This window comes from Acomys minous (assembly GCF_964271855.1).
Source record: "Acomys minous genome assembly, chromosome: 5".
Lineage (NCBI taxonomy): Eukaryota > Metazoa > Chordata > Mammalia > Rodentia > Muridae > Acomys > Acomys minous.
Genome location: NC_140494.1, coordinates 85,041,630 through 85,066,167, shown reverse-complemented (window position 1 = coordinate 85,066,167; position 24,538 = coordinate 85,041,630). Strand labels below are relative to the sequence as shown.

General features: G+C 48.6%; 1 protein-coding gene across 1 annotated transcript; it reads left to right on the top strand.

The window, feature by feature from the left end:
• Positions 1-4,132: 4,132 nt before the first annotated feature.
• RP9 (RP9 pre-mRNA splicing factor) lies at positions 4,133-20,514 on the top strand. The gene is made up of 6 exons (XM_084782936.1): positions 4,133-4,428; positions 10,045-10,075; positions 11,630-11,759; positions 13,492-13,583; positions 19,060-19,121; positions 19,982-20,514. The coding sequence occupies exons 1-6, from the start codon at positions 4,301-4,303 to the stop codon at positions 20,181-20,183; spliced, it is 645 nt and encodes a 214-aa protein (XP_084639062.1). The 5' UTR covers positions 4,133-4,300; the 3' UTR covers positions 20,184-20,514.
• Positions 20,515-24,538: the final 4,024 nt, after the last annotated feature.

The window sequence follows — 24,538 nt, the reverse complement described above, 5'->3', positions numbered from 1 at the left end:
CCCCTGAGCCGCGCAGCCAGCCCTGCCAATTTATACTTAACAGATAAGTTTTCAACTCATGCATTTTAACTATTAGCCATACTTGGAAAGAATTTATTTTTATTTTATATACATGAAAATTTTTCCTAAATGTATACACATGTGTGCCATGCCCTTGAAGGCCAGAAGAGGGCACTGGATCTCCTAGAAATGGAATTACAGTTGTGAGTGGCCATTGGTTGCTAGAATCAAACCCAGGCCCATTGCAAAAATTGTAAGTCCTCTTAACTGCTCAGCTACTTCTCAGCCCCAAGCCATTTTTATTTTAAGTTCTTTTTTTTGTTTTTGTTTTTGTTTTGTTTTTCGAGACAGGGTTTCTCTGTGTAGCCTTGGCTGTCCTGGACTCACTTTGTAGACCAGGCTGGCCTCGAACTCACAGCAATCCGCCTGCCTCTGCCTCCTGAGTGCTGAGATTAAGGGCATGCACCACCACACCTGGCTATAAAGTTTGTTTGGTTGGGTTTTTTTTTTTTTTAACTGAAAAGCATAAACTACTTGGAGCTAGAGAGAAGGCTCACACTTGTTGCTCTTCCAGAAGTTCTGGCTTCTACCCCCAGCTCCCAAATGGTGGCTCACAACCATCCATAACTCCAGTTCTGGGGGAGGGGCGACCCGACACCCTCTCTGACACCCAATAGCACCAGGTACCAATGCTGTTCATGTGCACACATGTAGGCAAAACACTCTAACACATAAAGTGATTAAATCTAAAAAAAAAAACATTGTTTGGTTTGTTTTGTTTTTCGAGACAGGGTTTTTCTGTGCATCAGCCCTGGCAGTCCTGGAACTGTCTTTGCAGACCAGGCCACGTGCACAGGCCATGCTGGCTCTTTATTGCGCGTATTCTGGTGTGTACACTGTCCACACACAGGCATTGGCCATCATCAATCTCGCATTCTAATCAGCATTTTTCCTAGTGCTGTTTTCCGCTTCTTTCCTGTTGGAAACAAGCAAAAGAAACATATTCTAAGTGCTACCATTTCCTTTTCAGACTCCATTGAATCACAGGGAGAAACTAAGTTCAAGGCCTCAGGCCCTAGGGGAGCTGGGGACCTCCCACTAACAACCGAACAGCTTCTGTTATAAAGAAATAGTTGTCTGAGTTCAGACATCTCAGGGACAACTCATAAGGGGACAAGAGTCCGAGTCCAGCCATCTCAAGGACAAACTTCTCCATCTTGCTGACAGGGTCAAACTAAGTTCATGTTCCCAGGTCCATGAACCTATTCTTATCCTAAGTGATGGAAATTCCATTGTTCAACCCCTCGTGTCAAAATGTGATTGGACAGTGCCACAGCCTACACCCTCCCCCTCACTTTATGGCTTCATCCTTTTTAAAAAATATTTTTATTTAATTTTAATTTATATGTGAGGGTGTCAGATCTTGGGGTCACAGACAGTTGTGAGTTGCAGGGGGTAAAGGGTGGTATAAGAAAGTAAGCTGACCGGCTGGGTGTGGTAGCACACGCCTTTAATCCCAGCACTTGGGAGGCAGAGGCAGGAGGATCACTGTGAGTTCTGAGGCCAGGCTGGTCTAAAAAGTGAGTCCAGGACAGCCAAGGCTACACAGAGAGACCCTGTCTTGAAAAAACAAAACAAAAAACAAAAACAAAAACAAAAAAGAAAGAAAGAAAGAAAATAAAACACTTTCCTTCTTCAAGTTCTTTTTAGTCAGTGGTTTATCACAGAAGCCAAACTAGGGCAGAATGTTAATTACTCAATGAGTGTTTTTCCTAAAACCAGGATACATGAGGTTGATTGCCCTAAATTTACCTAGTCTATCTATTCCTATTTCAATATTTAAGGCACAAAAAGTAACTAAGGCATTTTACCATAAGATTTTACAGTGTCCTATTCCAGACCTGGGAAAAAGCACCTGGAAGTCTCCAGTGACCAGCTTCTGAGTCCAGGAACAATGGAGGCCTCACAGACAGATCATTTCAAAATGAGATCACCGGGCTGGAGAGATGGCTCAGTGGTTAAGAGTGCTGCCTGCTCTTCCAGAGGTCCTGAGTTCAATTCCCAGCAACCACATGGTGGCTCACAACCACCTATAATGTAATCTGATACCCTCTTCTACAGATAAAGCACTCATAGGCAATAAATAAAATAAATAAATCTTTAAAAAACAACAACAAAATGAGATCACCCCATGTAGCTGACCCCTAGCCCCCAGCCCCACACCATCACAATGGAGCAGTCATCTCATGGGAAAAAGCTTGTCCTCTAGAGTAATAAGGAAGTGCATCCTTGCAGGACAAGGATTGAGATAACCAACCATAACAGGGTTTGACCAAGACTTAATTACTGGTAACTGACCCATTAGAATTAGCAGCAGAGACTGGGCTGGACTCACAGAGCTCTGCCAAAGGCCAGGCTAATGCCTTTCCTGCTTTGGGACTCCTGGTCCTCTTTGCTCTCTTTGTGTGAGTGTTCAGCTCTAAGTTGGAATGCTCAGAGTGAGACTCAGGTCATAAGACCACAGGAGGAAGAGCAAGGCTCAAACAAGGATGCTCCTCAGCAGGACACACTGGGTGTCTGCTTTTTTTTTTTTTTTTTTTTTTTTTTGGTTTTTTCGAGACAGGGTTTCTCTGTGTAGCCTTGGCTGTCCTGGACTCACTTTGTAGACCAGGCTGGCCTCGAACTCACAGAGATCCGCCTGCCTCTGCCTCCCGAGTGCTGGGATTACAGGCGTGCGCCATCACAGCCGGCAGTCTGCTTTTTTTTTACTTGCAGGACCAGAAATGTCGGTTGAAAACCACATGAATATATTAACTCTGCGTTTTCACCATGTATCAGTTACTCTGGAGAACTGGAAGTTTTGTAGGAAACATTGTTTCCTTCCCGGAAGTGATGAACGAATCCACAGGTAACAAGTATAGGGAGAGGATCCAAGAGCAGTAGAAAGGCATTTAGTTTAGAAGCACACACTGCTCTTTTTTAAAAAAATTTATTCATATTACATCTCAATGGTTATCCCCTCCCTTGTATCCTCCCATTTCTCCCTCCCTCCCACTTTCCCCTTCATCCCCTATGACTGTGACTGTGACTGAAGGGGACCTCCTCCCCCTGTATATGCTCATAGGGTATCAAGTCTCTTCTTGGTAGCCTGCTATCCTTCCTCTGAGTGCCACCAGGTCTCCCCATTCAGGGGATGTGGTCAAATATGAGGCACCAGAGTTCATGTGAAAGTCAGTCCCCACTCTCCACTCAACTGTGGAGAATGTCCTGCCCATTGGCTAGATCTGGGTAGGGGTTTGAAGTTTACGGCCTGTATTGTCCTTGGCTGCACACACTGCTCTTGCAGAGGACCAGAGTTTGGTTCCCAGCCTCCAGGTAGGGTGGATCGGATGGCCTGCAGTTCCAATTCTAGAAAGCCATCGTTGTCTTCTGGACTCTGTACAATCACTGTACCCCACCGGCACTCTAAATATATACATGGAATTTAAATCTTTTCTCTTTTTCCTTTCAGACAGGGTCTCCCTGTGTAGCCCTGGCTGGCCTGAAACTCGTATTGTGGACCAGGCTGGCCTTGTACTCAGGTTCGCTGGTCTCTGCTTCCTGAGTGCTGAGATTAAAGACAAGACGTTTGCCACCTCGCCCAGCCACAAATACTTAAAACCTCAACAATATTAAAAGAAAATTAAAGGCGGGCGTGGTGGCTCACATCTGTAATCCCACCCCTCGGGGAGGCAGAGGTAGGCAGATCTCTGTGAGTTCAAGGCCAGCCTGGTCTACAAAGTGAGTCCAGGACAGCCAACTCTGCAGTGAGAAATCCTGTCCGCCCCCAAAAGAGAAAGAGCCGGGCATGGTGGTGCATGCCTTTAATCCCAGCATTTAGGAGGCAGAGGCAGGCGGATTAATTTGAGTTCTAGGCCAGCATGGTCTCCGAGTCCAGGACAGCCAAGGCTAAGACAGAGAGACCCTGTGGCGGAAAACCAAAAAATAAAAAATAAAAAGAAAGAAAGAAAGAAGTGAAGGAAGGAAGAAAGGAAAGAAAAAAGAAAATTAAAAAGCAACGCGCCCCAGAAGTGGGTGTGGCCTGCAGGCGACTTGGAGCACCCGGAAGCCCGGAGGCCCCGCCCTCCTCTCCCCGCCCCGCCCCGCCCCTCTTCGGTTCCCGCAGGCCTCCGGGGCCTGGCTGCGGGTACGCGGCTGGAGCTTTAGGCTCCGTGGCGCGGGCCGGTGGGACGTTGGCGGGTTGCGCCGCGGGGCGGAGGAAGCGTCCGTCCGCCTCCTCCCAAGCCCGCCTCGGGGGGCGATGTCGTCCGGGGCCGGGTCTCGGCGGCCGCGGGAGCCGCCGGAGCACGAGCTGCAGCGGCGGCGGGAGCAGAAACGGCGGCGGCACGACGCACAGCAGCTGCAGCAGCTCAAGCACCTGGAGTCCTTGTGAGTCGGCGGCGCCGGGGACGCAGGGCCGGGCCGGGGGCGGGAGCCAAACGGGGCGGGGTTATCGCGGCCTGGCGAGCCCCGGGCTGCGTCCGCGCGAGGGCAGCCGACCGGTGTCCCCGCCACGGCGACAGAGGCGGTGGCAGCCGCCGCGTCCGGAGGCCGAGATCTGAGCCCCGAGGCTCCCGGGCGGGAAGCTGGGGTGGAAACTGCGGACGACGCACGGGAAGGCGGCGGACCCCGCAAGCCGGGCCTGAGGGCGGCGGAGCCAGGGACCCGCTGCGCTAGTAGTGTAGAGTCGTGCGTAGGTGAGGGCAAGTGGCCCGCCTCGGGACCACACATTAAACTAGGATAAAAGTCAGAACCAAGGGAGTAGAGGTTTGGCGTGGCCGAGCTTGTGAGGACTGGAAATTGGAGGAGAGGTTTACTTGTAAGGCAGACAAGTCAGTCTGTCTGTCGCCTCTGTCTCTGACCTCTCCCCCACCCCCGGGCGCCCCTCCCCGTGTGTGTGTGATTCCTCAGGTGCCATCCACCTTGGTTTCAGACTTATTTTTTAACTTTGGCTTGACAGGTCATTGACTCATTAAGTTTGTATGTTATTTCCTTGCTTCAGTGTTGGTGTTTCTCTTTGTTGAGCTTTCCCTCCTAAATCCCACCCCCCCTCTACCCCGCGTATCTTGTTAACTTCATCTTAAAACAAGGTCCCGTGTGATCCTTCCACCTTAGACTAGAGCATGGTCTCTCAAATTCAGTCTTGGTAGGATCTTTGAATGCTGACGGATGTGGAGCATTCTCAACATTTCTCAGAACTGGCTATATTTTGATTTTAGGGCCATTTCAGAAATTGTTGAAAATTCTGTCCTAAACAAAAACTTAACAGAATGTGACCATTTAATTAAAGACTTACTTATTTTATATTGTGTATGACTCTTTTGCCTGCATATTTGTACTTACATCACCTGCATACTTGGTGCCAAATGAAACTAGAAGACAGCTTGAATGCACTGGACCAGGGTGGGATTCAGTGGAACTGGACAGTTGTGAGCAGCTGTGTGGGTTTTGGGAACCAAACCCGGGCCCTCTGGGGGAGTAGCAGGTGCATTAACCGCTGACCCAGCTGCTCAGTACCACAAAACAGGTTTTTTATGAAACTCAAGACAGCAACTACAGCTGCAAAATTTTTTTCTTGGTTTTTCGAGACAGGATTCCTCTGTGTAGCGGTGACTGTCCTCGACTCGCTTTGTAGTCCAGGCTGGCTTCGAACTCACAGAGATCCACCTGCCTCTGCCTCCCAAGTGCTGGAATTAAAGGCATACTCCACCACCGCCTGGCTACAACTGCAATTTTTAAAATAAATATTCTGGGCCAACAAGATGGTTCAGCAGGTGGTAGAGCCTTGCTGCCAAGCCTGAAGACCAGAGTTCAATCCCCAAGACCCACATGGCAGAAGGCAAGAACTGCCTTGGCACATACATGTGCGTACACATATGTGCACACTGAACAAATATGAATAAGTACGTAAAGTGTAATATACTAATATATTCTAACTGCATGAAGGTAATAGTGAGGTAATGCTTACAACCCAGCAGTGACAGTAGGAAAACACTGAAAGTCTGTTCTCCATGATTAAACTGTCGCTGGCGTTAGAACCTGCCTCTTCAGGGTTTTGGCATATGCCAAAGACCAGCTGAGACGTCCAGCCGCGCAGACGGAACCACCACCAGGTTCTTGCCATAGGCTTTCCAGTGGCCAACACAGGCCAACTGAACCCTGCTCTCCTAGAAGCATAGAGAGCACCGAGAATCCATGGCGTGGACTGTTGTGATAAGTGCATTTGATGATCCTGATTCAGTATTGTGAGGACCAAAGAGTTTGGTGTCTGTAGAAATAATAGTATGGTATTTTTTTTTCCCTCTATCATCCGTTCTAGATCCCAAATAATGGCACAGAAACCTGTTAGATTTTTTAATGAGCTTTAAGCATTGTAACTGGTAGATATTTGTCTGCTCTCTCCCAGTTATGCTAGTCTGGCCACCTCCCAGCCATGCGTCCTTTTATTGCCACCTCAGGCTTGCCTTGGCCTTCTGCTGTGACTCCTCCTCACCTTCCCTCTGCTTTCTCCTCCTCCTTCCTTCTCCCCTTGGTCCCTCCCTGAATCCTCCAGATTGGGGACAGAAGTCCCTCCTACAGTCTCCTCTGCCCACTCATTGGCTCTTCAGCTTCTTTATTAACCAATCAGAGATAACGGGGTAATTTTACCCAACCTTGAGCCTGGAGATTCTTCGTAGACACGACAGTGCCCTTGCCTAGACTGCCACTAGATCTCAGGCAGTCTCAGTGGAAGGGACTTCTGTTCCCAGTCTGGAGCTGTTGTAGTTTCCTATTGACTCTAATCACCAGCTTACCATGGGGAAACTGGGTAGCTTCTGCACAGTGGAGGTGAGGAAGGGCATGTCTGGATGCAGGAGAGCCTTTAGGACATCTCCTGGTGCCGCCATGCCCTGTGATTAAAGTCAATAGCGAACTACAACAGCCCAATCCAGGCAGGATGACAAAGGGCACACACCTGCCTGGAATGAAGACAGGGTCACTGCCCCCAGGAAAAGGGCCTACACCTGCTGAGGTGCCTGCTGAGAATGGAGGAAATACTGAACTCGTAGCAGAAGGTAGCTACAGTTACCAGCTAAGCCCACTTGACCAGTTGGAGAAACTAGGTTTATAATTGACAAGAGTGTTTCTGCCCTTTTTTGTTAAGGACTTTTGTTTATCCATATTTGCACACACATTAAGATATATATATGTTCATTTGGGGATTTTGTTTGGTTTTGGTTGTTTTGTTTTGAGACACGGTATCTATGTAGCCCTGGCATCCTGGGACTCTATGTAGCTCTGACTGGCCTCAAACTCACCGAGACCCACCCACCTCTGCCTCCTGAGTGCTGGGGTTAAAGTCACGTGTCCTTATGCCCAGCCTTCATTTGCTGACTAGCAGCTTCAGCATAGGAGGATTGGGCTCCTGGGTGCTCTTCCCTCCCCCCCCCCCCCCCCCCAGTTTCCCAGAGTCAGCAAGGAGACTTTCCAAGTTTTAAGGTTCTCTGCAAGCATCTTCCGTCCTCTGCCTGAAGTTGATGGTGTGTTTGGGCGCCAGGAATCTGGGGCAATCTGCTGGCTATGAGGAAAGAAAGTTTCAGCCCCCTGGTGCCCAGGCTCTGAGCTCTACCTTCTGAAGACCTTGGCTTCCTCTACCTAAAGAAGTCTCTTAACTTCTTTCTGTTCCCCACATTTGTTGAAATCAGGATTGTTGTTTGGATTCGGGGTATCGTGACTTTATTTCTTACTGTCATTTTAAATGCTCTGGGAGGAAGACAGAGTGTTGTATGTGGGAACTCAATCAGCCATGTTGGATGGGAAGCATCACAGTGGAGTCTTACAGATGAGCTCCTTTGTTCATCGTGAGGTGCTCTCTCAGGTCTCAGTTGGCTCCTCACCTCTCTCTAGCCTTGGGCTCCTGAGGGACACACGGCTGCCACCCATCCTTCAGGTCCCGGGAGCTCCCTGCCAGGCAGCTTGTCTCTGCAGTTTTGTGGAATGATGAATACTTAATGAATGCTTCAGATAAATCCTGCTGAACATCAACAGAAAAAGTAATTTAAAGTGAAGCAACAAAGATGGCTCAGCAGTTAAGAGCACTGCCTGCAACGGGCGGTGGCGGCACACGCCTTTAATCCCAGCACTCGGGAGACAGAGGCAGGTGGATCCCTGTGAGTTCGAGGCCAGCCTGGTCTACAATGCGAGTCCATAACAGCCAAGGCTACACAGAGGAACCCTGTCTCAAAACACAAAAACAAAACAAACAAACAAACAAGAAAGCACTGCATGCTCTTGCAGTTCCTGGCACCCACGTTGCAGCCCACAACCATCTGTACCACATCTGATGTCCCACTCTGACCTCTGCATGCAGCAGGCATACATGTAGTGCACAGACATACATGGAGGCAAAACCCTCATATGTTGATTTTTAAAAAGTAATTTAAAGTATTTCACAGAGTAAAGATTACCCAGTTGTCCCCAAAGACCCATGGCGGTAATCCGAGCACTGAGGCCGAGATGGAAAAATGGCGACTGTGGAGCCAGGGTGGGGTATGGAGAGAGACTCCACCCACGTGTTAATTCATGAATGAGTTCTGGAACCATCTGAGGTGTTTTTCCTTCCCACTGAGTTTGGCTGTTTCACTCCTCAGAACAACTTAGTACACCCACAGTGATACCACAGCAAGACCTCAGGGTATGAAACAGATCTTTACGTTGTTTTTACATCTTAAGAATTAACTACAGGAGTTCCCTATACCTGTAGTTCAGTGCTTGGGAGAAAGATTGTCATGAGTTCACGTGCAGCCTGGGCTACAGAGTAATAAGGTCCTGTTTTAAACAATGATGAAATTAACTAGAGAGATAAATGACTTTTTAAAACCCTGTTTGTATTTTCTTTCTTTTTAACACTGGTCTGGAGATTGAGTCAGCTGCTAAGGAGCCCAGGCTACACCACCAAGCTAACCCTCCATCCAAATGCAGGTTTGATGTCTCAGTAGGGAGTTCTTCCCTTGCGGTGCTGGGAGTCAAAGCCTTGGACCTGCTAGGCTAATGCTCCTCCCCTGAGGGACTCTCCTAGGCCTCCAGTCCGTCCGTCCGTTCTTTCTTTCTTTCTTTCTTTCTTTCTTTCTTTCTTTCTTTCTTTCTGAGACAGAGTCTGGTTGAACTCACTATGTGGATCAGGCTGGCCTCGAACTCACAGACCCACGTGCATCTGCCTCCCGAGCACTGGGATTAGAGATGTGCCAGCACACTCAGAGAGCCTAGATTCCTTAACTGTCACAGTGCCAACACGTTTATTCTAATTTTGTAATTTCTTTATCACTTAAGTGATACTTTGAGGCGTAGTATCTTTTTAAATGTTTGTTTGGTTTTGGTTTTTTGAGACAGGGTTTTCTCTGTGTAGCCTTGGCTGTCCTGGACTCACTTTGTAGACCAGGCTGGCCTCGAACTCACAGCGGTACACCTGCCTCTGCCTCCCAAGCACGGGGATTAAAGGTGTGCGCCATCACCTGGTTCAAGAAAATGCATTTTATTTGTGCATTTGCACTTTGGTATAATTGGACGCTTGTGGTTCAGTGCTATGAGCACTTCCCAGGGGCTAGATAGGTGAGGCACAGGCTGACGCGGCCTTCATGGGCATCTTGGCAAGCCTCAGCTTGGTCTTTGAGCATCACTGTTGCTCCTGCACTGCCACTTGCCCCAAATACAGTGTGAGTCTGCAGGGCATACCGCGGACACTACCTCGGACACTGGCCTGGGTGTGTGTGTGTGTGTGTGTGTCTCGCAGCTGGCTGTGGCAGGGAAGCCACCGCGGACACTAGGCTTGGTGTGTGTGTGTGTGTGTGTGTGTGTGTGTGTGTGTGTGTGTGTGTGTGTGTGTGTGTGTCGTGGCTGGCTGTGGCAGGGAAGCCTGGAGTTGGTCCCTGGTCTGTAGCAAGCCTCTGCTTTGCTCTGTGTAGATGTGCGACGGGGCTCTCTGTTGACATGTTTGATAAAGACTGCTTTTTGTGTTTCATTTTCTAGTTACGAGAAACCTCCTCCTGGGTTTATCAAGGTAAGCAATGGTAGGCTTGGCTACCCTACTGAATACACTTGTGGGCTTAGTGATTTACTGGGGGGAAATTACGCAGTTTTCTTTCTTTTTTTCAAATCTCCATATATCAGTGGTTCTTAACCTTCCTAATGCTGCAACCTTTTAATACAGTTCCCCAGCCTGGTGTGGTGGCGCATGCCTTTAATCAATCCTAGCACTAGGGAGGCAGAGGCAGCCAGATCTCTGAGTTTGAGGCCATCCTGGTCTACAGAGTGAGTCCAGGACAGCCAGGGCTACACAGAGAAACCCTGTCTCGAAAAACAAAACAAACAAACAATACAGTTCTCCATGTTGTGGTGACCCCCCAACCATAAATTATTCCCATTACTACTTCATAACTGTAATTTTGCTGCTGTTATAAATTGTAAAGTAAATGTCCCTGTTTTCTGATGGTCTTAGGTGACCCCTGTGAAAGGACCATTCAGTCCTCACACGGTTATGACCCACAGGTTGAGAACCACTGCCTTATATGCAAACATTGCATAAATACCAGGTAACCCCAGTTTTGGACTGTGTCACAAAGCTTATGCCTTCCTAGAAATTTACTGAGCTATCATTCCCTGTCCTGGGGACTAATATAAACACACAGGAGCCCCTGACCCTCTTCTGTCTTTGGCAGGATCTTCTAGGAGCTCTGTAGTCCGCTTTACTTGTCTACCTCACTCAGCCATCAGTACATTTAGGCTCAGAGTCTTGAGTACCCTCAGCTCAGAGCCTGAAAGGACACACACTGCAGCCTTCAGGACAGCCTGGCCACCGAGTCTGTTTCAGTAGGAGGGGACTCAGAGAAGTAGCAAAGGCCAAAAGACTTGGAGTAAATGAAAAGTATAAATAACCAGGAAGTAGCTGGGTGAGGTGACGCACGCCTTCAATCCCAGCACTCGGGAGGCAGAGGCAGGCGGATTGCTGTGAGCAGGCCAACCTGGTCTATGAAACAAGTCCAGGACAGCTAAGGCTACACAGAGAAACCCTGTCTTAAAAAAAAAAAAAAACCACAACCCAGAAAAAATACTCCAGTTTGTTGGAGAAATCCCCACCAGAGACACAAGTGACGATGAGGACAGACTCCTCAGGGTGCCTTTTGACTCCACCTGTATCATGGGAAGAGTTTGCCCTCTCCTCAAAGGTGTCATTTTTTTTAAAAGAGCTGTTTTAATGTGACAGTCTATCTCTGGTGTTCTAGAATGCCTTTCCTCCTTCCACCAATTGTGAAAAATGAAACCTTTTGGACATATTTTTTGTCAGAGTGTGGTAGTCACAAGTCATTCCTGCATGAAGCCTGTGCTTCGTGTTAGCTTCCCCAATAGAGGCCGAGCTGCCTCTCTGTGTAGTTCCTTCACTAATAGTTTGTGTCTCTAGTTCCTGGGGACATTATTATGGTGGCCCTTGTCACACAGTGAGAGGAAGCCACACAACAGTCGCCTCCCAAGCGGAAGCAAGGTCAGAGTCCTGCCTTGGCTTGGGTTTGTTGCTTCTGGCTTTGTCCCGCTGCTCACACACTGTTGCCTTCCTTAGGAGGATGAGACGAAGCCAGAAGACTGCATACCAGATGTGCCGGGCAATGAACACGCCAGGGAGTTTCTGGCGCACGCACCAACTAAAGGACTTTGGATGCCACTGGGGAGAGAGGTCAAAGTTATGCAATGTGAGTGACGTCTCTGGCGGTCTGTCCTCTGTCACTAAACAAGATGCATGAGGGTGGGTAAGTCACGACAGTTCTGACGGCTGCAGGGTCTACAGAGCGCAGCATCAGTGTCCTGGCCTGTGTTCCTGCTGCATCAGACATGATGAGAAGCTGGAGGGAAACACGCGCAGGGAGTGACTGCAGACCTGCCAGACAGTCCCGCAGGACTAGTCCTCATGACTAAAACCCGCCTCTAAGCCCTTAAGCTCCACATCTTTTGGTTTTTCGAGACAGGGTCTCTCTGTGTAGCCTTGGCTGTCCTGGACTCTTTGTAGACCAGGCTGGCCTCGAACTCACAGTGATCTACCTGCCTCTGCCTCCCGAGTGCTGGAGTTAAAGACGTGCGCCCCCATGGACTTTGGCCCAGGCTTTCAACACATGAACCTCTCTCCATGCAGGTTATATGCCGTACGTCACAGTACCATGCCTCTTCTATGTGGCTGGTTCCCTGCACATGGGGTGTGTATCTATGTGTGGGTGTGTATGTGTATGTGTATGTGTGTGTGTACATCTATGTGTGTGAATATGTGCATGTGTCTGGATGTGGGTGTGTGTGCATCTGCCTGGATGTGTGTGTGTATGCATGTGCATGTATATCTGTGTTTGTGTGTATGTGGTGTGGGGGTGTCTGTGTGTGTTTGTGTGTATGTGCATGTATGTCTCGTGTGGGTGTGAGTGGGTAGTGTGGGCTTGTGTGGGGGTGTGAGTGTGTATGTGTGCCCCAAGAAACCTACCTTTACCCAAGAGGGAGGGAGGAAGGGTGGGTTTGCACACATGCATGAGTATGTGAGTGGTGTGTGTAAGTGAGTTGTGAGCTGAACATGGTGGCGCACACCTTTAATCCCAGCACTCGGGAGGCAGAGGCAAGTGGATCCCTGTGAGTTCGAGGCCAGCCTGGTTACAAAGTGAGTCTAGGGCAGACAAGGCTACACAGAGAAACCGTGTTTCAAAAAACCAAAGAAAAAGAGAGAAAAAAAGAAAGGAAGCTACTAAAAGAAAGAAAGAAAGATATCGTTGTCGTGTGGCTGGAGACACGCCAAGCCGCTCCCTAGCGGACCTAAATTCTTAACCCTCAGATTCAGAGCCGTTTCACAAATAAAAGGCATTCGCTCCACTCTCTATTCTAACAATTTTATGTTGTTTTTTTGCATGAGTTGATGTTTCGTTCATGCACATCACATGTATACAGCAGCCCATGGAGGCTCTCCGGGAAACTGATGTTGGAGGCGGTTGTGAGCCAGCATTGGGTGCTGCGAGTCACCACTGACCCTCTCTTACAAATGCAGTGACACACACTTCAGAGCACATCCACGCTTTATGGCACTCCTGCATTGGATCACTTCGTAATACTTGATGATGGAATGTTTACCCCTAACCTGACAAGACTCAAGGGTGTGTAAGGAAGCCGTTAGCCAACCCTCAGTGTGTCCCAGAACCTCCCTGTTTCATCCATTAATCCTTTGTGTTAGAACTGGGAGGCAGAGGCAGGTGGATCTCTGTGAGTTTGAGGCCAGCCTAGTCTACAAAGTGAGTCCAGGACAGCCAGGGCTACACAGAGAAACCCTGTCTCAAAAAACCAAAAAAAAAAAAAAAAAAAGAATTGGAGTCTAATGAAAAACTTGAATCTGCTGAAGTGTTGTCTCAATAAGATGAGAACAAATGATCTAACAGAACTGTTCTTCTTTGGTCTTAGGTTGGCGTTGCAAGCGGTATGGGCATCGCACGGGCGATAAAGAATGCCCTTTCTTTATCAAAGGCAACCAGAAGTTAGAACAGTTCCGAGTCGTAAGTACAACAGTTACCACAGCTGGTGAAGGTGAGGTGGGTCGGCACAGCTGAACTGCTGTGTGAGTGCACGCCCCCGGGCCTTCCCGCCAGACTGTCATACACCCGTCAGGCAGTGTGCGGCAGATAACAAAACGCTAACTGGGGTCTGGATGCGTGGCTCCTTTGGCAGAGCGCTTGTCTAGCGTGCACTGGCTCCAACCCCAGCCCCGGAGAGAGCAAGCGTGGTGGTGCACACCTGTAACGCCGTCACGTGGGAGCTAGGGCAGAAGATGCTGAGTTCAAAGTCAATTTTGAAGCCAGCCTGGCCTGTGTGAGGCCCTGTCTCTGAGAGGAAAGAAGAAAAAGGAGGAGAAAGACTTATTCCTAAAGAGGTCAGCAGTATGAGTTAGGAGAACTGAAGTTCACGACTTACCTGAGAGATTTACTGAGATCTTGTATTGAATGGAGAAAGGAAGTTTGCAGGCTGGAGGTGGACGACGTGTGCAGCTCAGCGGTGTGGCGCTTGCATAGCAGATTGAAGCCACAGCACTGCAGAAAACGAAAAACAAAGAGACAGCTCTTCCTAACCTTAGGAACAGTGATTCATCTTCTCAAAGCCAACTCCGTGGGCTCAACCCCTTCTTTGTAATTTACTATCTAAAAATTCACATTTATACATTATTCAGGTGAGGGGTTTGTCCCAGGTCCATGGAAACTTAGTTGTGCCTTTTGAGCTGGAAGTGTGTGTTTGCCAAGATGGCATCTCCTCACGATATACTCACTAGTCACCTCTCAGACGTCTGCATTCGCATCCAGTAACTAATTCTGCCAAGTAAGGCACGGTCTGCGTGAGTGTAGTCAGGTTATCGGTGTGTCTAACATGGGGTCGGCAGGGCTACGTGTGGTGACCCCTGCCTGCCGTCCAGTACTCACAAGTGGCAGGAAGACCCTGTGTGAGACGAGCGAGGGGCCCATAGCAACAGCCTGTCTCACAAAACAAGCGCCAAAGCACATCCTCCAGGGATTAGGGAGATGACTGAACGGATAATGCCCTTTGCCAAGCAAGCACAGGACAGGAGTGTGAATCTCCATCCTCCATGTCCGTGCTAGCAGGGTGAGGCAGCCACCAATGCCAGTGCTCAGAGGGTAGGAACGGATCCCTGGGGAAACAGCTAGAAAAGCTGCCTCGGGCTCTGGGTTTAGTTGAGATACCTCGCCTGGATGAGTATGACAGAGAGCACTGGAAGATTCCTCATGTCAGCCTTTGCGTATGCATACAAAGCCACACACACAAATGGATCCCCCTATCAGCAAGCACATGGAAAAATACAAGGAAACAAAATTCTCAAAGAAAATGAAAACTGAAAGTGTTGTCTAGACTTTGTGCGATCCTAGAGCGCGAGCCCACGGCCTCCTGCATCCCAGGGAGGCACTGTGCGCACCTGTGTCCTAGCTGTGGAGTTAGGGTTTTAAAGACTGCAGGCTCTGAGGGGAAAGCAGTCTTAAAACCCTGAGAAGGGGCTAGAGAGATGGCTCAGAGGTTAAGAGCACCGTCTGCTCTTCCAGAGGTCCCAAGTTCAGTTCCTGGCAACCACAGGGTGGCTCACGGCAACCTGTAATGAGATCTGGTGCCTTCTTGTGGTGGGCAGGTGCGCATGCAGGCAGAATACTGCATGAATAATAATTAAATCAGTTCTTAAAAAAGAGTGAAAACAACCTGTGGCTGTGTGTGGTAGCACGCTCCTTTAGTTCCATCACCCTGAGGCACTTTGATCTCTGAGCTTGAGGCCAGCCTGGTCTCCATAGAAAGTTGCAGGCCAGCCAGTGCTGCACATATGTCTATTACATGTATCTTATGACTCAAATTCTTTATAAATACACCAAAAATTAACAGTAATTATTCCTAGTTGAAAGAATAGATTATTTTACGTTTATTTTTACATACTTATTTACAGTGCGGTGGTTGAACCAAGGGCTTATTTGTCACCTGTGACAATCCCTGAGGAAACAGCTTCTAAGGAGGAAAGGCTGACTCTGCCTCAGTCTGAGTCCAGAGCTGACTCCAGTGCTTGTTTAAATTGTTCTCTTTTTTTAGGCAGGATTCCCCTGTATTTCCCAGGTTGACCTCAAAGACCCTTCTTTGTAGCCTCCCAAGTGCTGAGATTACAGACTCCGTCTCAGCTGCCTGATGATATGCTGCTTTTGACCTGAGGTGAGGCAGACCACATGGAGCAGAGGCTGTGCCGGAGTGAGGCCTCTCCAGCCCCCTGACCTCGTCCCCACAGCAGTCCGTGGGTCCAGGCTCCTCAGGGTGCATGGCCAGTATTTCCTGTCTCTCCTTTTCAGTTAAGACAGTCTTAAAGTCTGGTGTGGCGGTGTCTGCTTTTAATCCCAGCACTCAGGAGGCCAGCCAGGGCTACAAAGAGAGTCCAGGTCAGCTAGGGTTCTGTGTAACAGAGACACCCTGTCTTGAAAAACCAAAAAAAAAAAAAAAAAAAAAACAGTCTTGGGAAGCTCTGGCTGGGCTTGAGCTTGCTTTGCGGCCAGGGATGACCCTGAATTTACTTCCCTGCCTCTGCTCACCTTAAGCACCTCCCTAGCTCTGAGCTTGTTTTGTTTTGAACACAGGGTCTCTCGCCCAAGCTAGTTCCTATGTAGTTGAGTATGACCCTGAAGTTTTGATTCTCCTGCCTCGCCTCCAGCATACTGGGATTACAGGCGTGTGCTACCATGCTGGGGAGCAGACCCAGGGCTGTGCGCCCTCTAGATGAGCACAGTCCATACCCCCAGCCCGTGATGCTGCTGCCAGTGGGCGGTTCTAGGCTGGGTGTTTCATAAGATCTTTCTTTTTTCCCCATTTTGTGTGTGTGTGTGTGTGTGTGTGTGTGAGAGAGAGAGAGAGAGAGAGAGAGAGAGAGAATTTGCCACCTCACTCATATGTGGAGGTGAGACAACCTAAGAGTGCTGGGGTTAAAGCTATGTGCCACCACGCCAGGCTGGCCTTCAATTTTTGACCTTCCTTCCTCAGCCTTGTGAGTGCTGACGTCACAGGTGCTTCCTATCGCTCAGTGTCAGATATCTCAGCATCTATGCTGCTTTTCTCAATTGTACAAGATCTAACTAGCTCAGGCTAGCTTTGAACCTGCTAAGGAGCTGAGAATGACCCTCCTACCACTCCCAGCTTATTTTGAGACAAGGCCTCACATTGTTATCCAGGTATAAACCAACCACCACACCCACCTGACAACACATTTTATCCATTTAAAGGACTATAATTATTATTATTTGGGCTTTTGGAGGCTTGCTGTGTTTTGAGGCAGCTATTGGATGGCCTGGAACTCACTCTGCAGACAAGGCTGGCCTGGAACTCGGGGCAGTCCTCCTGCTTCAGCCCTCGGAAGGCTGGGATCACAGCTGTGTGCCACCATACCCAGACTTTATTACTGTAAACACCTTAAGGCCACAAAATAACTCTCCAATTAGGAATATCCTGGAAACAACTGAGTAGGCCATATAAAGAAATATAGCAGGGACTGGAAAGATGGTCAGTGGCTAAGAGCACTGACTGCTCCTCCAGAGGACATGGTTTCTATTCTCAGCGTCTACATGGCAAGTCACAACCCTCTGCAGTCCAGTTCCAGGGGTTCTGATGCCCTCTTCTGGCCTCCTCGGGCACTGCATGCATGTGGTGCACAGACATGCAGGCAAAACACCCATACATGACATAAAAATAAGTATAAGTATTTTTAAAATCTTTTTTTTTTTGAGACAAAGTTTCTCTGTGTAGCCTTGGCTGTCCTGGAGTTACTTTGTAGACCAGGCTGGCCTCTAACTCACAGCCATCCGCCTGCCTCTGCCTCCCAAGTGCTGGGATTAAAGGCGTGAGCCACCACGCCCGGCCTTAAAAAATCTTTTAAATAATACCCTCTAATTCACAGCAGTTCTAGAGGTTAGTTTAGGAACCTGGGACTCCCCTTGGTTTGGGCTGTGCACTTGCCAGCCTATGCACATGCCCTACTCTATAGAATGAAGCAAGTTCATCCTCCATGACCTCCAGCACGCTTGGGTCTGTCTAATGCCCAGGCACAAATGCAGAGTGCTAGCTGGGCCTACACAGGCTTTGGGTTCAAATGTGATAAGGAAAAAAACTTGTTGTTTTTTTTTTTTTTTTTGAGACAGTTTCTCTGTGTAACTGCCCTGGCTGTCCTGGAACTCACTTTGTAGATCAGACTGGCCTCAAACTCACATCGATCCACCTGCCTCTGCCTCCTGAGTTGCTGGGATTAAAGGTGTACACGAGCACACTCAGCATTACTGTGTCTTTTTTTTTTTTAAATAGAAACCAAAATCACAAAATTCTCACTACAGGATCTCACTGTGTAGCCCAGGCTGGCCTAGAACTCAAGAGTGCTGCCTGCCTCTGCCTCTTGAGCGCTGGTATTAAAGGCATGCCACCATGCCCAGCCCTCCCGTGTCAGTCTTGGCAGTATATTCTTTCCTAATCTGTACTGTTGCTTTGATTTGAATGGCATGTTCTTTGCAAATCTGTGTGTAGTTTTATGTCATCATTGTTTTTAAAACAACATTTTAGTTTTTATTGAAGTACATGTGCAAATGTATACCATATATATATGCGGGTGCCCACAGAGGCCAGAAGAAAGTGTCAGATACCCTGGAGTTACAAACATGTGAGCTACCTGATGTGGGTGCTGGAAACTGAACTCTGGCTGTCTGGAAGAAGGGCAAGTGCCTTTAACCACGGCAGTCTCCCCAGTCCAGTTATTTTTATTTCTATTGCAGGTCTGTGTTTATGGAGGTCAGAGAAGTCTCTTCCCTTCCACCACGTGGGTCTGGGGCCAGCAGCCTTGGCAGCAAGCACCCCTACTCACTGACCCAGACATTCTTCTTTTTTATTTAATTTTTGTAAATTTATTTTTATGTTATGTGCATTGGTGTTTTGACTGCATGTATGTCTGTGTGACGGTGTCAGATCCCCTAGAACAGGAGTTACAGGCAGTTGTGAGCTGCCATGTGGGTACTGGGAATTGAACCTGGGTCTTCTGGAAGAGCAGTCAGTAGTATTCTTAACCACTGAGCCATCTCTCCAGCCTCCAGACACTCTTAAACAAGATGTTAAGAACACAGAAAGGGAAAGCTGGGCATGGTGGCGCACGCCTTTAATCCCAGCACTTGGGAGGCAGAGGCAGGCGGATCACTGTGAGTTCGAGGCCAGCCTGGTCTACAAAGTTAGTCCAGGATAGCCAAGGCTACACAGAGAAACCCTGTCTCGAAACCGCCTCCCATCCCCGCCCCCCAAATTGAAGGCCAGTTTGGGCTCTGTAGCCAGTTTGAAGGCATCCAGGCTAAATAAAGAGTTTCAAATTTAACAAAACCAATCTACATCAAATACTGGTTTCCAGATGTAGAGGCTTAATTTGTATATACTAGACCAGTCCGCGATAACTAACCAGCTGTAACCTCTTTAACCCCTAAGGCACATGAAGATCCCATGTACGACATCATCCGAGAGAATAAAAGGCATGAAAAGGATGTAAGGTAAGGCTGCCCCGTTGCTCCCAGTGTCCTCTTGAAATCTGAAACCAAACAGTGTTATAAACACGTGTTCTGAAGTGTGGGGGAGTGTCAGTGCTTTAACTGAACAGCTGGGAGAGCAAGGGTTATCACGGAACAGAGAGGTGGGGTAAGAGCAGGCCAGCTCTTCTCTTTCTCTCTCTCTCTCTCTCTCTCTCTCTCTCTCTCTCTCTCTCTCTCTCTCTCTCTCTCTCCTCCCCCCCTCTCTCTGTGTGTGTGTGTGTACAGTGTCTCAGCATGTAGGCCAAGCTGGCCTCAGATCTCAGATTCTGGAGTTTCCTGTGTCAGCCTCTGGCGTGCTGGCATGACCATTCCATGCCACCACACCCTCTGTGATTGACTCTCTGGGATTTAGATTACCTTAAGTGCCATTGAAAGTCTGAGCTTCTGTTAATTTGTTTTTAGATAAGATTAAGGAGAGGGGATGACATGCAGTTCAGTTGGTAGCATGCATGCAGCATTGCATGTAGGAGGTATTACGATACACACCTGTACCACCAGTCACTTAGGAGGTGAAGGCCAGAGGATTAGAAGTTGAAGGTCATTCTCGACTGTGTAGAGTTGAGGCTAGCCTGGAATGCATTGAGACCTGTCACGAGAGAGAAAATGGTTTGTGACTTGCTGTTTTGTAGCTCTTGAGAAGCTGCATTGCTGTGGGACTGGGCAGTGGGAATGGCTCGTGGCTGTGCGTTTGCTGGGAGTTAGGAGGGCTGTGGGGCACACACAGACATGAAGAACAAAGAAAGGGCCGTTCTTAGGGAGGTCGTTACTCATGACCCCAGTCACTGCTGCCTGAGTGAAGTGTTGCTCTGGGGCCTGTTTAGGATCCAGCAGCTGAGACAGTTACTGGAGGACTCCACCTCAGAGGACGATGGGAGCAGCTCCAGCTCCTCCTCGGGAGGCAAAGAGAAGCGCAAGAAGAAGAAGAAGAAAGAAAAGCACAAGAAAAGGAAGAAGGAGAAGAAAAAGAAGAAGAAACGAAAGCACAAGGCTTCCAAGTCCAGTGAGAGTTCAGACTCGGAGTGACAGCTGATGGCAGCGATCTCAGACCACCACCCACAGGCGGAAGAGCAGGGCTGCCCTGAGAGCGCCTGGCTAGACTGGACGCTGGTGCCAAGTGACCACCGCAGAGCAGGTGGGCTCCCGCTGCGGCTGCCACTGCCAACAGCATCTGTGTCCCCTCCCCATGGTCACTCGTGTCTGTGATTGCTTCCCAGGCCGCCTGTGGGGGAAGTGACAAAAAGACTGAGAAACACTGGGGTACTGCCACAGCTTTGACATCCAGGTGTGGAACTCAGTTTCCATGACCCCTTCTCTGCGGTTCAAAATAATAAAAGTTCATGATTTATTTTTTAAATGTAGTCATTATTAATACAGACAAATCTCAAAGCTATAGACCTAGGTGTACACACAGGCCTCCAATTTTGTTCACGGCATCCTAAGCTAAGTAGCAAGATCTGATCTTTAAAGAAGAAAAGGAAAGTATCTCACAGGGCATACAACATAATACATGGGGATGTTTTATTTCATCTTGTCTTGAGACATGGTCTGACTGTCTAGCTCTGTCTGGCCAAGAGCTGCCTATGTAGATAGGCTGACACCAAATAAACTCACAGAGATCTGCTTGTCTCTGCCTCCCAAGTGCTAGAATTAAATGCATTTGTCACTATGCCAGTATATGTAGGACATGTGTGTGTCCCCCCACCCCCACCCCCGCACCCCCCATGCATCCAGGCCAGAAGAGAGCCTCAGGTGTCAATCTTTAGGTGCCTTTTTTCTCTCAGCGTCCTCACTGGCCTGCAGCTCACCAGGAAAATAAGGCTGGGTGGCCAGTGCAGCCCAGGGAATCTCCCGTCTCACCTCCCTAGCACTGGAATGGCAGACACACTCCACCATGCTGGTCTTTTTCTCATGGGTCCTGATGCTTGCTTTCTATCTACAAATGGCCTTATGTGCTAACTGTCAAGTTCATAGCTTTTTTTTTTTTTTTTGGTTTTTTGAGACAGGGTTTCTCTATGTAGCCTTGGCTGTCCTGGACTCACTTTGTAGACCAGGCTGGCCTCGAACTCACAGCGATCCGCCTGCCTCTGCCTCCCGAGTGTTGGGAGTAAAGGCGTGCGCCACCACGCCCGGCTAAGTTCATAGCTTTTTAAGGTTAGCAATCTGAAAGGACCCTAAGAGCACCAAGTACTTGCTGCCTTCCAAGAGTCGGCTTAGTGGTACTATTGTTACTACCCAGACTGCAACCCCTTGTTTGTTTTTTCAGGACAGAGTTTCTCTGTGTGGTTTTGGCTGTCATGGAACTCACTCTATAGACCAGGCTGGCCTTGAACTCAGAGATCCTCCTGCCTTTGCCTCTGCTGGGATGACAGGCGTGTGCCACCACCCAGCCACTACCCCTTATTTTAAGTAAACCCCATTCTATAAAAACAAAAGCTAGACAGGTGGTGCATACATTTAGCCCCAGCACCTAGAAGGAAGAGGTGTAAGTAGAAATCTAAGTTGGGGACCAGCCTGGCTGCCAGGTGAGATCTTGTCTCAAAAAGAACGAACCTCGACAGCCAGGGCTACACAGAGAAAAGCTGGAAAAAGAAAGGAAAAAAAAGAGAAAGTGCAGATTTCTCTCCCCTGTTGTTACTTACAGACTTGAGGGTTGAGTTTTCCTGTACCAGTGAAGACACTTGTGTCTTGTGTTGTACTTACTATGTCTTAAGAGGTGCTAACTCAGCTAGGCATGATGGCGCACTCCTTTAATCCTAGCACTCGGGAGGCAGAGGCAGGCAGATCATTGTGAGTTCAAGGCCAGCCTGGTCTACAAAGCAAGTCTAGGATAGCTGAGGCTAACACAGAGAGACCCTGTCTCAAACAAACAAACAAACAAAAAAAACCCTGCAGACTGAGAAAAGGGCTGGAAATAAAGCCAAGGGAAGCATTAGATCACAGAAAACACCCATAAATTCCTACCTCATGTTGCACAAACACAACCCACCCATGCAGCCCTGGTGTGGACTGACTGGGGCAGAGGTCAAAGGGCATGACCCATGCGACTAGAGACTTTTCCAGCATCAGGTCCTCCCCCAGACCCTTATTGTAAATCTTTTTTTCAGTCAATCCTATCTTTATTGACTTTACAAATAGTTTTCATGCAGTCCTTGGGGAGATTATTGTGCATTCAGGACTGGGCTAATTATCACCAGAACAGCTTTCACTATTCACTGCTGTACTTAAATAGGCCTAAAATAAACGTCAGACTCCTGACATTTGAACTAACACCAGCTACTAACTCAGGTTGAGCCAAACTGCCTTCTTGCTTTTTTGGGTCATCTTTCTACAGCCCATAAAGAACAGAGAGAGGACTCCCCAACCCTCTCACCCCACCGCCACAGTTGGGGGTTGGGCTGGAGATGGCTCAGTGGTTAAGAGTACTCGCTGCTCTTGCAGAAAGCTGTGGTTTGAATCCCAGCTTGCAAGTAGTGGCTCACAGCCATGGGGATTCGACGCCCTCTTCTGAGATCCGTGGGCACCAGACACACCAGTGGTACTTAGACATACATATGGGTAACGCATGCATACACATAAAATAAGTGAAATGAAATATTAGCCGGGTGCGGTGGCACATGCCTTAATCCCAGGAGGCACTTGGGAGGTAGAAACAGTTCATCTCTCTGAGTCTACAGAGCAAGTTCCAGGCCAGTCAAGAGACAGACCCTGTCTCAAAATAAATTGCCTAAATGTAATTTGATTTGGGGACAGGCAGGATGGCTTATCAGTCAGAGAGCACTTGCCCCTTTTCCAGAGGACTCTGGTCCATTCTGAGCATCCACCTCTGTCTATATCACACTGTCTGTGATTCCAACTCCAGGGAGAGCCAACAGCTCAGATCCCCGAGGACACTGCACTCGTGCACACAGCCACATGTGGCTACACATAATTTACATTTTTACTTTAAAGTGGGGTTGGGGTTGGAGAGATGGCAGTTAAAAGCACTGGCTGCTCTTCTAGGAGGCTCAGGACTCACATGGAGGCTTACAACTATCTATAACTCTAATTCTGGGGTACCCTACACCCCTCTTCTGCCTCCATGGCCAGTGGTCACACAAGTGGGCCATAGATACACACATAGGCAAAATACCCGATACATATAAGGTGAAATTTAATGGCTGGAGATGGTCCGGTGGTTAAGAACACGCACTGCTCTTACAGAGGACTTGAGTCTGGTTCCCAGCACCCACGTCAGGCAGCTTCCAAGGGCCTGTTAAGTCCAGCTGCAGGAGATCAGGCTCCTGGCCTTTAAAGTTAAAAAAGAATCTTTAAAAAAGAACTTGTGAAGCTATTTCTGGGGAAATGTGTCTGCAGTCACAGCACATAGGTCGAAGCAGAGGATCAGGTCAAAGTCATATACACAGATACACACCAAGTTTAAAGCCAGCCTGGATTCATGAGCTCCTCTGTCGGAAGGAAAAATCTGAACTAATAAAGGAACTGGAGACATATAGTGGCAGACCCTGAGTTTGAGTCCCAGGCCAGGAAAAAGATCAGGGAGAGCTCACTGCATGATCAGGGAGAGCTCACTGCATGATCAGGGAGAGCTCACTGCATAAAATAAGCCCAAGGACCCAGTGCTGGGGGAGGGGAGAGGGACCGGATGAAACGGGCAGCTCTCCGGCTGGGGAGATGGCTCAGAGGTTAAGAACACTGTCTACTCTTCCAAAGGTCCTGAGTTCAACTCCCAGCTTCCACATGGTAGCTCACAGCCATCTATAATGAGATCTTCTGCCCTCTTCTGGCCTGCAGGGGTACATTGTGTACATAATAAATATATAAATCTTTTTTTAAAATGTTTAAAACAAAAAACAGGCAGCTCTCGGGCTCACTGGCCAGTCAGCCCAGCCAATCTGTGAGCTTCAGATTCAATGAGCTGGGTGTGGTGGCACTCGCGGTGCAGAGACCGGCCATGAACTCTGAATTCCAGGCCAGCCTGGTCCACATGACATAGGCTGACACCCAGTGACTTCTAGACTACACAGAGCACACAGCTGGATCAACATACCAGCATCCCGGCACACAACATGTATAAACATACATCACTCGGAGACACACATCGAGCATACACATGCAAGCATGCATACACCACACACATACATCACACCTTGTCGATTATAACCCTACAAAGTCAGCTGACAACTGGGCCCACGAAGCCAACATCCTATTTACCTCACATTTCCAGACTGCACCCCACCCCTCTCCAGCCTTTAGATCTACCTTCGCCAGCGCCTCAGCATAGCTGTGGCATGCAGAACGCTAGCACTGCCCCCGTTCCCTCCCTCAGAACCGCTCCTGGGATGACCAACCCTTGTAGGACAGGGAAGACACACTCTAAG

What these genes read in the sequence shown, in the direction of transcription:
- RP9 (XM_084782936.1), top strand. Translation starts at nt 4,301, where the DNA reads ATGTCGTCCGGGGCCGGGTCTCGGCGGCCGCGGGAGCCGCCGGAGCAC. An exon ending in CTCCTCCTGGGTTTATCAAG is followed by an intron (nt 10,076 to 11,629) that starts GTAAGCAATGGT and finishes TGCCTTCCTTAG; the next exon opens with GAGGATGAGACGAAGCCAGA. An exon ending in AGTTAGAACAGTTCCGAGTC is followed by an intron (nt 13,584 to 19,059) that starts GTAAGTACAACA and finishes TTAACCCCTAAG; the next exon opens with GCACATGAAGATCCCATGTA.